The following is a 14,824-nucleotide window of genomic DNA, read 5'->3' as shown; positions in this document are numbered from 1 at the left end:
TTGTTTGCTTCGTCTCGTTTTAGCTGCTATGCGAGAAGGCAGTGTTGGTATAGGGGCCGCTGTAGATCGAGCTTCCCGAGTTGGAGATGGTCTTGCCGCTTCGTCTGGCCACGATGCACATCACCGCGAGAACGACGGCCAACATCAGACAGAGACCGGCAATGGCTATGGCAACAGCGAAGCTTCTCTGGGATACGCAGATGGCGTCGTCCGGCGTCTAAAATGGGAAGGGAAATGTTGGCTGTAAAACTCTCAAGTTCGGGTGCTGAAAATGAAGGTTACCTTCTCCTTGAACACTGAATCGGCATCGTCGTTGAGTACTTCAGCATTCTCGTTTACGTACAATCCGGAGAAGACTTCTATAGTTGCCGGCAGTCCTTCATCGTCCGCTTGCCGCTTCGGTCGCCTGTTGCTTCTACCGGTACAGGTCGGGATCTGTAAAAACATGTGTTATAAGTATTGTGTCCCATTCAGCAAGTTGATGATTCATACCTTATGACAGTCAGGATCTCCCAAAGCACACAGTTTCACGTTGCATTGATAGTATACAGAGTTGGTGTACGGGAACTTGTGTGCCGGGAACGTCACCGTGGCCTTGGTTTGATCTTCCGTATATTCAAACGGGCCCAAGATCTCATTGTCCAACGGGCATCCCTCGTCGCTGATCAGTCTTTGTTCACCCCAGCCGAGACCATCGCGAACCAAACAATCGGTTACGTGCAAACCATACAGATTTTGCTTATCAATGTTGATAACCAAAGTGAGTGGATCTCCGATCTTTACATTCTCCGCCAGTTTCTCCCCTGTGAAAATCTTCATATGACATGCGGGCATTGGCTTAACCTCTTCCTCCTGAACCGCATGATCCTTGTCCATCGACCTACCGTACTCCCGTCGGTCGGTACCCTCGGCACTGGTCAATGCCAGCGGTCGGCTGTCGTCACGTGGCTTCAAAGGCTTCATCGCTGCCTCACGGCTCTTGTAGCTGCATCGAACGTGATAGCCACGGCCCAGGTCCGTAACGAGCTTCAGATGTGGCTGTAGAACGATCGTGTTGAAGAACTCGATTCCACCATCATCCTGAAATTAAGTTGAAGAAGAAAAACTATGTTATCTAATTGCCTATTGACCTAGGACAGAGAGCAAATTTGCACGTAATTTGCATGAACGGAGCGAAACAATATTTAAATTAGATCGATGACGTAAGCAATTTTTTGCCGAGCTACCAGATCGAACCTGCCGTGCAAAATGTGCTTTAATAAGTGAAGAATCACATCGTTTGAATGTGATGATGATCATCGCGAGCAAGTCATCACCAATGTAGGCGAACTGGACCAGCCCATCAGAAGTGGGAAGAAACCACTTGAGAGCCAGGAATTGGAGAAACCGTTTAAGAGTGATTGATGAATTAACAAAATAGAATAAAATTTATTCGGAACGCCGGACGGTAAGGGCCACTTAATACCGTTACACAAAGTTAGTTGGTTGGCAACAGAATGCTTGACATATAATTTGGGAAACTCGAGAAACTGTACATGCGTGAAGTGCCTTCTTAACAAATTCCATTCGTAATTTGTGCCTTGCTATCGATCAAGTCTTCAAGTCACATTGTCACATTATCATACAGTCACATTGAAGCATATGATTTTGATGTGAAAGTAGAAATCTGAGGTAAGAATTAAAAAAAAAAAAAAGTTTATTTGTTTTAGTAACCTATTGTTTTGCTGTACGTCTGTTAAAGTTTTACCCTAGGTAAAAGCTGTTTTATTCGATTGCTTAGAAACCAACCTTTCATCTTTCTATTTATATTATATTACTTACAGAAATATCTCATGGTAGGGTGTTAATGTCCCTAATGTTGGCAGCAACCAAACATAATAATTTGCAATGATTAGAAAAAAAAAATAAGAACAGGAGATTTTTATCGATGATTCCAAATTTATATCCATAGGCCACCATTAGAGCCATTTTCCCTATCTATTTCAGCTACTAAAGAATATGTTTAAGATTTTCTGTAATATGGCCTTAAAATTTTCTTTATAGCACTTTTTTCTTTTTCTTCGATTTGTTTTTGGTACCGACGCCAGGGAGGCAGCTCCCACACCTGGACCCTACATATCAACTCATGGAACGAGGACCAACGGCTATACTACTAGTAGACGTGATCAGAGATTTTGTGCCTCAGAAAATCCCGGCGGCGCCAACTGTGATTGAGCCCAGGCCTTTTGGGGTGAGAGGTAATTACGCTTACCCCTACACCACCGGCGTCACTGTTTTTTAGCGCTTCTCATCAGAAAAAAATCATCCAATTCCTAATCATTAAGCACGGAACTCGATTATTTTTAGCACAGTTTTAGCTTCAGAATAGCTCATACTGGTAAGAATTATGCAGCTAAAACAGGCTTATTTAACAGTAAACTAACTGAATTGTTTTTTGGGAAATACTTTCTTCGAGTATTTCTCACAAATCACTTAAGTAGCATACCCTTCTGAAAATTCTCCACAAAATAGCCTTGGAGCTCTTCTTTGAATAATAATAAAATTCTCCACAGATTTATCCTATGAAATCTCTAGGAACTCTACTTAGCTCTCCAAGCAACATTATCTTCCAATTTTGCAACAACTATCAACAATCAAATTTTCTTTCGATATAAATAAATTTCCCTATAAACTTATCTATATTCTTGCACTTGACACAGAGGTATACATTTCTTAAGTTTTCAGATAAATGATAAGTTACCATAGCCTGACATAAGCCAGAATCCATAATGGGACAACTCAAATAACATGAGCGTCTGTTTTATAGAACCATTGGCAATTGGAAGATACATTGAGTACCCAGGACCACATTGGACACAGCCGGATAATTGGTAAATCAGGTACATCAGAGGAAGTGATCAGAAACTGTCTTAGGCCAAAACCGATGCATACAATCACATAAGAGTTCACAATCTAAATATTTTTTTCCTTGATTTGTTTTCCGTTGATCTTGTTTTCCGTACTGAGTATTTAGGGTCATTAGGGTGTCCAAAAAATTTGTTCGGGTGGTCCAAAAAAGCTTTTTTTTTTCAAAAATGGCTTCTTTTTTAAATTTATAACTTTTGAACCACTGGGTCGATTTTAAAGATCAAAATATCAAATGAAATGTAATTAAAATTATTTGTTGGAAATTATAATGATTTAAAAAAATAAGATTTTATTGCTGAGAAAAATAAACAAAACATGTTTTATTTATTTATTTTAATTAAAAAAAAATACACGTATAAACCCGTACATCTCAAAATATTTCTGCACGATTTAAATGAAATATCACACAAAAAGCTTACGGAAAATGCAAACTTATGGAATGTTTAAAACCTTGAACACTTAATAACTGAAAAAAAAAAACGTAGAAACTTTTCTTAAAATTTTTGAACTATTTTTAGTACGGTTTTTTAGAATTTTTTCTCAGAAAATTATTTAATATGTCTCAAACATTTTTTTGAGCATAAATTACATGAATTTTTTTTTTAAAAGAATGTTAAAAAGATGGACCATAAGTTCTTGTTCTACAATTTTACCTTATTTTTAATTGTTCATTAGTTTATATATTGCACATACCTATTTGTATTTTTATGTTTTTATATTTTTTGAAAAAAAATCAGGCAAGAACATTTTGAGATATTTAGCTTTTTTTTATTTTTACTTGAATTCACAGAACAAAACAAAATTTTGTGTGTTTTTCCAAGAAAAGCAAAGATCCAAAATGACCGAGTTTAAGCAAAACTGTGAATCATTAATTGAATAATAATACGTATACGAGTTTTGTTCATTTAAATCAAATATATAAATGTGTATTAGACCTCTTTATTTTAACAGAAATAGCAAAGTTTAATGTGTTATCAACCAACTTTGTGACCAAAGGTTGACTATTCAAAGTGATTTTATTGAAGTTTGACTTAGTTTCATGCTCGAAGATATCTTAAAAAGTGAAGAATTTTAAAGTATTTGATCTACGAACTTTCGACCCATCTGATATAAAAATTTGTAGTCTACGGCATTATACTGTTCTAGAAGTTTCATTCAAACATAGTTTTCGTGTAGATTCCAGAAATTGAGAGGTAAAAATCATAGCTAAAATTCATAAGACAACAGAGCCAATAAAAGTTTTAATTATATTGACAGACCATAGTTGTAGTATTCATAGCATAGTATTCAGTGTTGGGAAAATATCAAAAAATCAAATTTCACAAACGCCCAAGATCACGCTTGATTTTTGTAGACAAAAATCAACAAACAAACAACTGCTGTTGATTTTGCAAGCTGTGATATCGCAGCTCGGAATATCAAGCGAACAAAACTCACCAGCTGCAAATTTCAACAAACTGTGGTGAGATTGAGTTTAATGATTTTTGCATTACACCCGAATGCAACCGAAACTTCCATAACGGCTGGCAGCAGTCACTTCGAGTCTGCCATCGGTGAAGAGTAAAAAGAGATAGCAAACTATACTTTCTCTTTCTAAGAAAACGATGTGTAACGAAATCATTTTTGTGTCGAGTCAACTCTCAGCTTGATTTTTGCCCGTTGTGAATAGTCTCGCAATATCAAAGGAGCTGTAAAATCAATATCAAGCATGATATTTTGTTCCAATATCACGCGTGATATTGCGAGCGCATTAGAGCGGAAAAATATCAATTGATTTCTGATTTTGCCAACACTGGTTGCATTGCTTTTCAATGACGACCAATGACTGTTTCATTGATAGATGATATGTTTAGAAATATGAATCCTCAGTAGACGTGTTTTTTTTTTATCAAAGGCAAGTGTCACTCGAGCCATCCAAAATGTTCGTTATTTTTTAAATTGCTACAATAGCTCGCGTGACACTTGCCTTTGATAAAAAAAACACGTCTACTGAGGATTCATATTTCTAAAAAAAAATCATCTATCAATGAAACAGTCATCGGTCGTCATTGAAAAGCAATGTATGTTCTGTCAATCTAATTGAAAGTTTTATTGGCTCTGTTGTCTTGTGAATTTCAGCTATAACGGCCTCTTTTATGATTTTTATCTCTCAATCTATGGAATCTACACGAAAACTATGTTTGAAAAAAATTCTAGAACAGTATAAGAATCATTATGCCGTAGACTACACATTTTTTATATCATATGGTTGGAAACCCAACTAACAATTTTCACAATGTAAACGCTTTACTCATTTCATTTATACAGCCTCAAGCTGTATTCAAACGTTATACGATATGAGGAAACCTTTACTCAACCTCTATTCAAGCAAATCTGGCGAACTTAGTCAGCTACTTATGGCTGTTGGAACGGTCGGGAGAAGCTCTTATTGCATATCCATTAACGCTTCTATACAGCTTTTATCCTGCTGTTTAGTTGTGTGTGAACTGGAAACGCGCTTATTCAACCTTTTCCCGGTTTATCCAATAATAACTACACAGCTTTCTCTTGAAGCCGGGTTAAATACTGTTTACGCTTTTTTATGAAGGAATTTATTGAGTTTATTTTGCTGTGAGAATCAAATTAATCGAAATTAGTTACAAATCATCACCAAATTATTTACCCTGCACCGGAACCTGGAATCGAACTCGAGACGACTTCATTGGCAAACCTTGACACTACCAACTGTGCTACGCCAACACTTTGAACTTATGTAAACAAATCAACATTCCCTTCTACAGCAAAATCGCTGAGTAGAGGCTTTATAATACTGCACATGAATCACTTTTCTCGACTAATTATAAAAGAGCAGAGTTAAAGCTGTAAAACTGCACACATCCAAAAATAAACCTAGTTGACTGTGAAAATGCTTCTGAAGTTGCTAAGCTGAGTACAGGTTGTTTAGTTGTTGAAAAATTACTTTTGATGTTTATGTTATTCAGCAAGAGTGGTTGGTTGTGTAGAAGCCATCAAATGAGTAATATATTCACTTTGTTAGCTTTGTTTTGCAGCTACAAGTTGAAAGTTGATTAGTGTGTATATGGAAGTGACATTAGCGTTTATTGGCTGATGTTATTGAATAATGGTTGTGAGAAAGTTGAGTAAATGCTCTCCAAAACTTTATTGCTAGCTTTTGCTTGTAGCTGTATGTGCAGCTTCTTTTCAGCTACTTTACAGCACAACGCTGGAAAAGTTGGCTTACAAAGCTGAAAATGTTAGTTGGGAAGTTCGTAGAACAAATATTTTAAAATTTTTCACATTTTAAGATATCTTCGAGCATGAAACTAAGTCAAACTTCAATAAAATCACTTTGAATAGTAAACCGTTGGCCACAAACTTTGCTATGACAGTTCTTAAAGTTATCGTTGTTTCAGACTCGAGGTACAACTATTATAAGCCGTAAATTACCTTAAAAGCATAAAATTAAGTTAAAACACCTCTAAATCATCACCGATTTTGCTGAAAATTTGCACAGAAGTTCAAATTAACACGACGAACAGTAATTACGGTTGACTCGGTGCATCCCGAACATTTCTGTTAAAATGAATACGTCTACTATATATAGAGATTCGTGGAAGTGGACATTTTGAGCCAATCGAGCAGCGAGAACTCTGATGACGAGCATTCTGATAATAAAATATTTGAAAGATTTCTTATTAAGTTGAAAAGTATTGTAATCGGGGTGAAATAAATTCAAACGAAACGTTTATAAAAAAAACAAAATATAGCAGTAAAACGCGTCTGTTAACATAAGAGAGTTTCAAGCATAATTAACAATTATATAATAAATTGTGAATGGATATTTTTTTAATGATTTTTCAGTTTGGCTTATATAAATAATACTGTACGCTGTTTTTTTTTCTGAAATATATCTAAATTCTTTAGCAAAATACAATTGCATGTGCTCGAAATGGTACTGAAAGAAGCATCAAATTTTAACTAGATATCTTTAAATAATTACCACTGTGATATACACTGCACAAACGCATTGAATCCTCCAGGGAAAATCCGACGGTACTCCGCAAAACTCTAGCAATTTTTTGCGAAGTTCAGCGTTGTTCGAAAAACGAAAAAAAAAACTCACATTGTTACACTTTGTTACACTTCCATGACCGCGGTCAAGGCAAAACTTTTTCAAAAATTGTAACGTAACAACCTTAACAAACTAACTCGTATCATAGACAACGATGAAGTCACGCACAAAGCTGGAACCCTTTGCTCCACGGCAATAGTCGGCAGCTTTTGTAGACATAACAAATCACGTTGCCAAATCGTCTCATAATAGTTGCGCGAATCTCTACATATCCCAAGTAACACAAATTCAAAGAATTATGTTGAGTAAACTGCTATACGACCAAAACCAGTCACATAAAGGCTATATAAACTGTTATAGAACATGTGTGTTTTTTTCCCTGATTTGTTTTTCGTCGATCTTGTTATCCGTGCTGAGCACCAATGCTACCGACGCCAGGGAGGCAGCTCCCACACCTGGACCCTACCTATCGACCCATCAACTCATGAACCGGGGACCAACGGCTTAACTTCCCCCTTAACTTGTTATGCCTCAGAACATCCCGGCGGCGCCGACTGGGATTGAACCCAGGCCTGCTGGGGTGAGAGGTAATCACGGTTACCACTACACCACCGGTGCCGCTATCGAACATGTGTGTTGCCTGGGATAGGATTACTAATAAGAAGTGAATGTTTCTACACGCAGGTAAAAGAACGTAAGAATTCCATAAGAAACACTTATGAATTTTAGCCACAAGAAAGTAGTATGAATTTCATTGATTTACCTTATGAAAAATAATGTTGACAAAAAAATAATAAATCGGAGCAGACTAGAAACGAACCATGGACGTTGAGATTATGGGACCCGTGTGTTGACCACTCGTCTTTCAACGATTGGGAAAATGAAATGGTTAAAGGCGTATAAGAGCTACATCATGTTAGACGAAAATCATTCATAAGTAACGATTATGAAATTCATATATGTCGTTCATAGGTCGAGCCTTATGAAATTCTTATGTTTATTTGCGTCGGTGTACTGAACGGTCACATTGGTTGTTTGCAGAATCCTTGATCAAGGCAAGTGATGTGCAAAGGTGAAGACAAAAAATATCAATATTAAATTGCATTATGCAAATGTCCTGAAATTTTTTTTTTGATCGAAACAAAAATCGAATGAAAGGGATCGATCCAATCGATTAATCGAACCAAAAGAATCGATCTTTTGTGTTTCGATCCAAGATCGCCCATTGCTAAAGGCGGCACCATGCTGTCAGTATAGTTGTGAGATTAAAACTGACAGGTTGCGTTAATCCATTGGTGATTAATCACCGACGGCAATCGAGTGCCAGGGAGACAAGTCCACACCTGGAAACTATCGAACCCGTCAACACATGAGCCGGGACCAGCGTTGCCAGTGTTTTACCTGGATTTTCCAGATTTTTGGTCATCTGGCCAGATACACAGACAGATCATGTATATTTCCAGATTTTTTAAATATGTTCCCGATTTTCCCATATTTTTTAAACATGTTGCTTCAAAAATATAATTGCAATTGATTTACACTCTAATCAAAAAATAAAAACTGCTGCTTAAATTATTAAAGGCCATCAACGCTGGAAATTATTACAACATCGTACATGGAATTGTTACAACATGTTTGCATGTTAATGGATGTTGCAGAATCATGAAAATTGAGCCATTTTCTAAATATTATTTGCTCAAAAAAAATCTTTAAACTTTTAAAAATAGTGGGCCTGAATGTTTGTTTAATTGGATTTTTTTATTTATTTGCTTTATTTAAAAAAAAAATCAAAATTTCAATATGTAGGAATTTTCATATTTTTTTTAATCTAGAAAAATCGAAAACTGTTCAGGACTGAAAACAATAAATTAAGCCTTGGAACATTAGCAAGGCTTTTGAATCTAGACAACCACCAGGACTTTGAAGTATGTATGTGAGATTGAGGATATTTCATAAAGAAAATTGGAAAGGCATCTGATAATTTTTAGCATTTTTTTTAAGTACCTGTGAATATTGAGTAACAACAGTCTGAATTTCTTTATAATTCTGAATTGCCCTAGAATTTTAGAATTTTAAGGTAATGTTGAAAAAAGTTTCCAGTGAAGTGTGAGGCATGAGGGTTCATGAGGTTCCATGAGTGAGGGTTCGATTCCCGCTCCAGCCAGTGGAACTTTTAGCAACCTGAAAATTTTCCTACTGGTCTACTGGGTGTGGTGTGTTGTCAGTTTTCTAATGTTAAGTTTTCAGTCTGTGAAACCTTTGGTTGAAGACAGTGTCAGTTGTCTTTTTAAAACTCTGATGACAATTGCATGGAGATATTGTGAAGAATGGAAATAGAATTCGGAAAGTAATCAAAGGAAGTTATTATTATAAAACTTAAGGAGTATGCTGATACGAATCGTGAGAATAATGTCAATGGACTTCTGTTCAATGCTTCTATGGAGATTCATTTTTATAAAATTTTAAGAAATTTAATCGGAATTATGCCAAAAGAACATCTGGCAATTTCTGGGAGACTTTCAATACCATTTTGGCAAAGTATTTGAGTACATAGCAAATACTGGAAAGGAATTTAAAAACAATTCTGATCATACCTACAAAGCAACTCAAAGAGAAATATTGGATAAGTCTGAGCATAGTGTGACGGTCATTCTGAAGAGTGTGCCAAGGAAATTATTAAGAATATTCTAATGGAATTTCGTAGAGAAAGATGAAACAAAAATATGCCATTTCTTGGAAATTATTGCTAGTTTGATGGACTTGTGGAATCGGAGAGTGATTTATAAGAGATGACAAGAGAACTCTTAGAATGTTACTGAAAATGTTTGGATATTATCTAGATTATTTTAGGGAAATCCAGAAAAGAAGTATGATGGAATTCTAGGAAATATATAAATTCCACTTCCAGACTTTCATTTTATTTATAATATAATATTTTTTTTCGTAATGGTAATGCAAACAGTTGAGTTACCTGTAGTTTGGGTAAACTGTGTGTGAATACCACGATGTTAGGCTTTGATTTCAACGTTTTACTTTAAAATAAAATGCCTACTATGATGTCAAGAATTACATTGTAAGTATGATCAACCTCAGGGTAATATTAGAATTATTTAGAACTATTATAATCTTTAAGACATATTATGGTACTGCATCAAAAAATAAGGACTACATCGAATTTAAGTTTTAAAAATCCATCCCATTGCTTTTCATTCATAAAATAAAAATACAGTTTAAAAAGCAATTCTAAAAATATTTTTTGCAGTATTTTACCAACAATTTAACTCAATTTTTGAAATGCTGCTTAATGGATATTCAAACTTTTTGGGTACACTGTGTCAATACTTTTCTTAACTTTTGGACGAATTAAGCAATGCTTACAATTTATTTGTTTTATATAAATTATTTGAACATGTAATTCATAAACATTCTGGTACTTTGAATAAATTCCAGATGATCATACTGACCGATTTTTACGGGAGATTGGCACATCACTTTGATTTCAACAGCATTATGTTAAAAAAACAGGATTTTTGGAGACTTCCAGATTTTTCCAGATTTTATATTTCAACTGGTCCAGATTTTTATGAAAATGACCTGGCAACGCTGGACGAGACCTCAGAGAAATCTCAACTACCTAGGCTAGATTTGTGAGATTGAAGTGAGAAAGCAGTCACGGCATCGTTAGGAAATCGAAATTTTTAATGTACACATGCATCTTAAAACTGTTCTGTTGAACACTAGGGTGTTTCATTTTGAAAAAAGTGATGAATTTTTGATAGGCCACCCTCCAGTTCGATTCATAGCCCCAAAATATGAACCTGTGCAAAAAATGGTAAAGATTGATGAAGGTTTAGAGGTCGCGCCAATGATTTGGATTTTGTATGGAGATTTTGGTGAATTAGTATGGGAAATTATTGATTTTCGTTTACATTGCTCTAACTTTGGTTGTAGTTGTCCAAACGTTGAAAAAAAAAATATGTGGTTGTCATGACAATGATCAACAAGCCTGTTGTTGTTGCGATGAAATTGGCGTTGTTGCCTTGTACATATTCATCTGTCAATTTACCCTATTTTGCCATTTTTTCACATTTTTATAATTCTTGATACGCTGCAAAACTGAGCGTAGCAACTGTAGGCTTTTTGTTTATTGCCATAGCAATAACATACTAAATTTTTTCGACATTTGGACAAGTAGAAGCAAAGTTATAGCGATATAAGCGATTTTTTAAATTCTTCCATAGTAATTCCCATACAAATTTCAAATCATTGGCGCGACCTCCAAACCTTCATCAATCTTTACCAATTTTTGCACAGGTTCATATTTTGGGGCTATAAATCGAACTGGAGGGTGGCCCATCAGAAATTCATCACTTTTTTCAGAATGAAGCACCCTATTGAACACTCAACTTCAGTGATCTAACTAACATAAGCATTTTCCGTGAAAAGGTCGTATCAAAACAAATAGCTGCGGTTCCACCCAGACAAAGTCGGTCCATGCTCCATAATGGTCCTTTCCAGTCATGTAATCCGTAACACCTTTCACGTATGCATAGTTCAACCTCAGGGCCGAGCACCGCATGCATGAAAATGTCAGTCATGGGGCTTAACGTTGCCAAGTCTAGTCATTACTCATGTCAGCATACGTTATGCGTTCACCTACCTATCTACATGTGTACGCTTATGTTGGCCATCGATTGAGCGGGGAAAATCAAAAGACCGACTGATACAGTGGGTACTAGAGGATAGAGACAACTGACAGAATAGTGGTGACCCTTTTCCCAACCTTCACCGAGTGCAAACAGGCCAATTTCATGCAGCATAAATTGAATAGCCTATGGGTAGTAATAAGCAAATCGTAAACGAAACTAGGTTTTTGGTCTCTAGGTTTCGCGTTTTCTCTTCTCATTGGCGATGGTTGAAATTGTAGACCCATAGGTTGAAGACGGAGGGTCCACTAGCGTCGCGTCGTTGCAGGGTGCTGTTTGTGTGTAGGTACACCCCAGTGTCTGCAATGTGCGGGCAAAAGATCCAATCAATTACCATAATGCACAATAAGCCTGTTGACGGTCGAAGTGTTTTTGCCGTTCGTGGTTTTCGCGCAGCGATTCAAAAGAGTGAATGCGCGTGTGCACACGATCACTTCTTTTAAATTCCATAATGACTGGCTGACAGAGGGGTCGTTCGGAGGATATATGAAATACTTCTGCTGATGTGTTTGAATATGTCTTCTGGACAAATGTAGGCTTGTGATTGCTCTTTTCTCTTTCGTTGGGAAGGTCTATGTTTTTTCACCGTTACTCTACCTCGTTTTTCATAAAACAATTTTCTTACCTTTTGGTGTCAGAGAGAAAAAGGGTGTCATAGAGTAAGCGAGAACAGTTTGGCTGCTATTGAAGAAAGGACAACAAAGCGAACCTGACTCTGGGCAGGATCAAATTTAATGATTTTACAGGAATTGAATGATGTTGTATTTAAGTGTTCTAGTTTGATTTCTGAGAGCTCATTTTTGTTCAATTAAAGTGTTTGTTACTGCACACGTGAAGTTATCTATTACAGATTTGGGAGCAAATGCTATACTAATATCAACATGAAGCTTTAGTTGGATAACTAGCTAGAGAAAGTTCTGAGGATAGATTGATAGTTCCGTTAGAGTACGGCAGTGTGAAAATTTAACAGAAGTTGATGTCAAATGCGCACTTCTTTGTCTAGCTCACTTGATGGGTGAAGGGACTTAGTGGTATTTCCTCAAATCTACAGGCCTGTGATCTTTCAAGTGAACTGATCGCAATTTAATATCAAAATAAACAAAACTTAACTCCCAGACCGACGAATCAGAGCAATTAAAGACTTTATACTAGACGTATAAGTGGGTTTGTTGGTTACTTGGGTCCTAAGTCTTGCCAATGGTTGAATTCCCGTATTAGGAGATATTTCGTGGTACGTTACGGGACGTAAGATCTACCACCGATTCCTAGTCTTTTCTACTTCAAACTAGGGAACAGGATTTTTCAGTATTCAAAGAAACACATCTTAGTACTTGTTACTTTCTATGCCTTGTTGATAGTGATAAGTCCTTGAGTTGCCTGGACCGATCTTGAAACAAGGAAAAAATTAGTTAGTTAGTCTTCACCTATGTGATTCCTAATCTTCTATTCGTTGTTTTCTAGTTTTAACTGGTTAAGGCTAGGGTTCTGATGCATGGTCATTATTGGTGTCATTCCTTAATTTTTTTGCTAAGAAATTCAACTTTGAATGATAAAGGGGCGCGCCTTTGGAGGGTGTTCCAACACTTCGAATGGTCTAAATAGCGGGACCTTTCAATTAGAGTAGGATTCTTGCGATGAAGGCAAGAATGACAACTTATCTAAACCTAATACTTCATCATTTCTCAATAGTGATGGAGTAATACGGCATGCACTAAACTAAGGACACGTGATACACTACAATAGATCAAAATACTGGTCGCAGTAGTGTTATGTCCCGAACAGAAAAAATAGATTGAAGACAGGAAAAGTTCATACAATTATCAAGGATTTATGAAAATATTCAAATATAGGACTGGGAAAAATTGAGCTTGAATCTTGAGTCATATTTGCCAGTCAAGGTTTTTCTTATTATTACTGTGTGCTATGGACCTTCACAAGAAAACGATGCTTTTATTGTGATACTTTAAACACCGTTACATGAATGGGATTTTATCAATTATGTCACATACCAAGCACCAAGGGCTTATTGTTACATACCTGTTAAGAAAAAGAAAAATGAACACATCAATTTTATTGTTGCATAAAACATTATCATTAAAGTTAACTATTTGCTGCTTTATCCTTGTAAACATGTCAAATGAATGTCAAATAGCATCACATTTCAATCCCATTTTTTTCTAATGCATATTCTAAAGAACTTTTCACGCTTTTTATTAGAATTCGGCAATAATAGTACAAACATAAAGAACTATAAGAATTCACATTTTTGGGATAATAATCCGAAAAAAAAATTCAAATTATTCTTATGTTTAGAGTTTTATCTTTAATGGATAAACAGAGACTCAAAGAAGATGTTATTCAAAGATGCATTCAAATCCTCGTAGAGCCCAAACGCACCATATGAAATCAAAAACAGCATACACGAAGAACTATAAGATTTTAAAATACATCCTGAAATATTTACCATGAAGTTCTACATGCTCATGAAAGTTTATCTCGAAGCTCAGACAAAATGTTTGACTCCAGAGAGCTTTGTAAGAGTTCATTGCATCAGGAGAAATATGTATTTGTGTTAACAAAATATCTAAGATACTGCAAATCACCCTGGAGTTCAGATCTTGATGTTCTACAGACTCATCGGGATATTGTACGATGTCCTGACTAAATGTTGGCATTCATAGAGCCTCGTTGATTCAACAGTGACAGATAGCAGACATGAAGCTCGAGTGGAGGTGTCCCAGACAAATGGTAAGTTACAAATTCGCTGTTGTCATCATCGTAGGCGCCGTCGTCATGCTTGGCATACACAGTTTTGGTCACCAACTGCTCATTCGCTAATAACTTTGCACACAGTTGATAAAACGTAGTTCTTTTTGAAGCTTTAGATAGAATAAAGTTTAAGATTGCATAGGTACGTAAGAAAATGTAGATTTTAATTCTAATAATAAACTGTATTTATTTTTGCGTTGTAAAAATGAAGTGAGAAATGCTTGCTGCACATCTCAGACTTTAAGTGTAAAAAATCATTGGTGTTGATCAAATGTTAAGATTTAAGTTTCTTTGCATATCTATATTAAGATATTATCTTAATCTATCAATTACTTTAAAGAAAGTCAGTTTTCAATAACTGAGTGAAAAG

At 35.9% G+C, this 14,824-nt stretch overlaps 1 protein-coding gene across 1 annotated transcript in view; it reads right to left on the bottom strand.

Annotated features, from left to right (window-relative positions):
• Positions 1–14,824, bottom strand: part of pio (piopio) — a 187,365-nt gene continuing 172,541 nt past the window's right edge. The window contains exons 6-8 of the mRNA XM_065229086.1: positions 493–1,080; positions 283–435; positions 1–217 (exon numbers count right to left, since the gene is read on the bottom strand). Of these exons, the coding sequence (XP_065085158.1) occupies positions 20–217; positions 283–435; positions 493–1,080 (939 nt within the window). The 3' untranslated portion in view covers positions 1–19. The remainder of the gene's footprint in view (positions 218–282; positions 436–492; positions 1,081–14,824) is intronic.

Source organism: Ochlerotatus camptorhynchus, unplaced genomic scaffold (assembly GCF_037179485.1).
Source record: "Ochlerotatus camptorhynchus isolate MF236.1 unplaced genomic scaffold, CSIRO-AGI_Acam_v1.1 ptg000307l, whole genome shotgun sequence".
In the NCBI taxonomy this organism is placed as follows: Eukaryota; Metazoa; Arthropoda; class Insecta; order Diptera; family Culicidae; genus Ochlerotatus; species Ochlerotatus camptorhynchus.
Note: the sequence above shows the minus strand (reverse complement) of the source record. Positions and strands in the feature narration are given on the sequence as shown.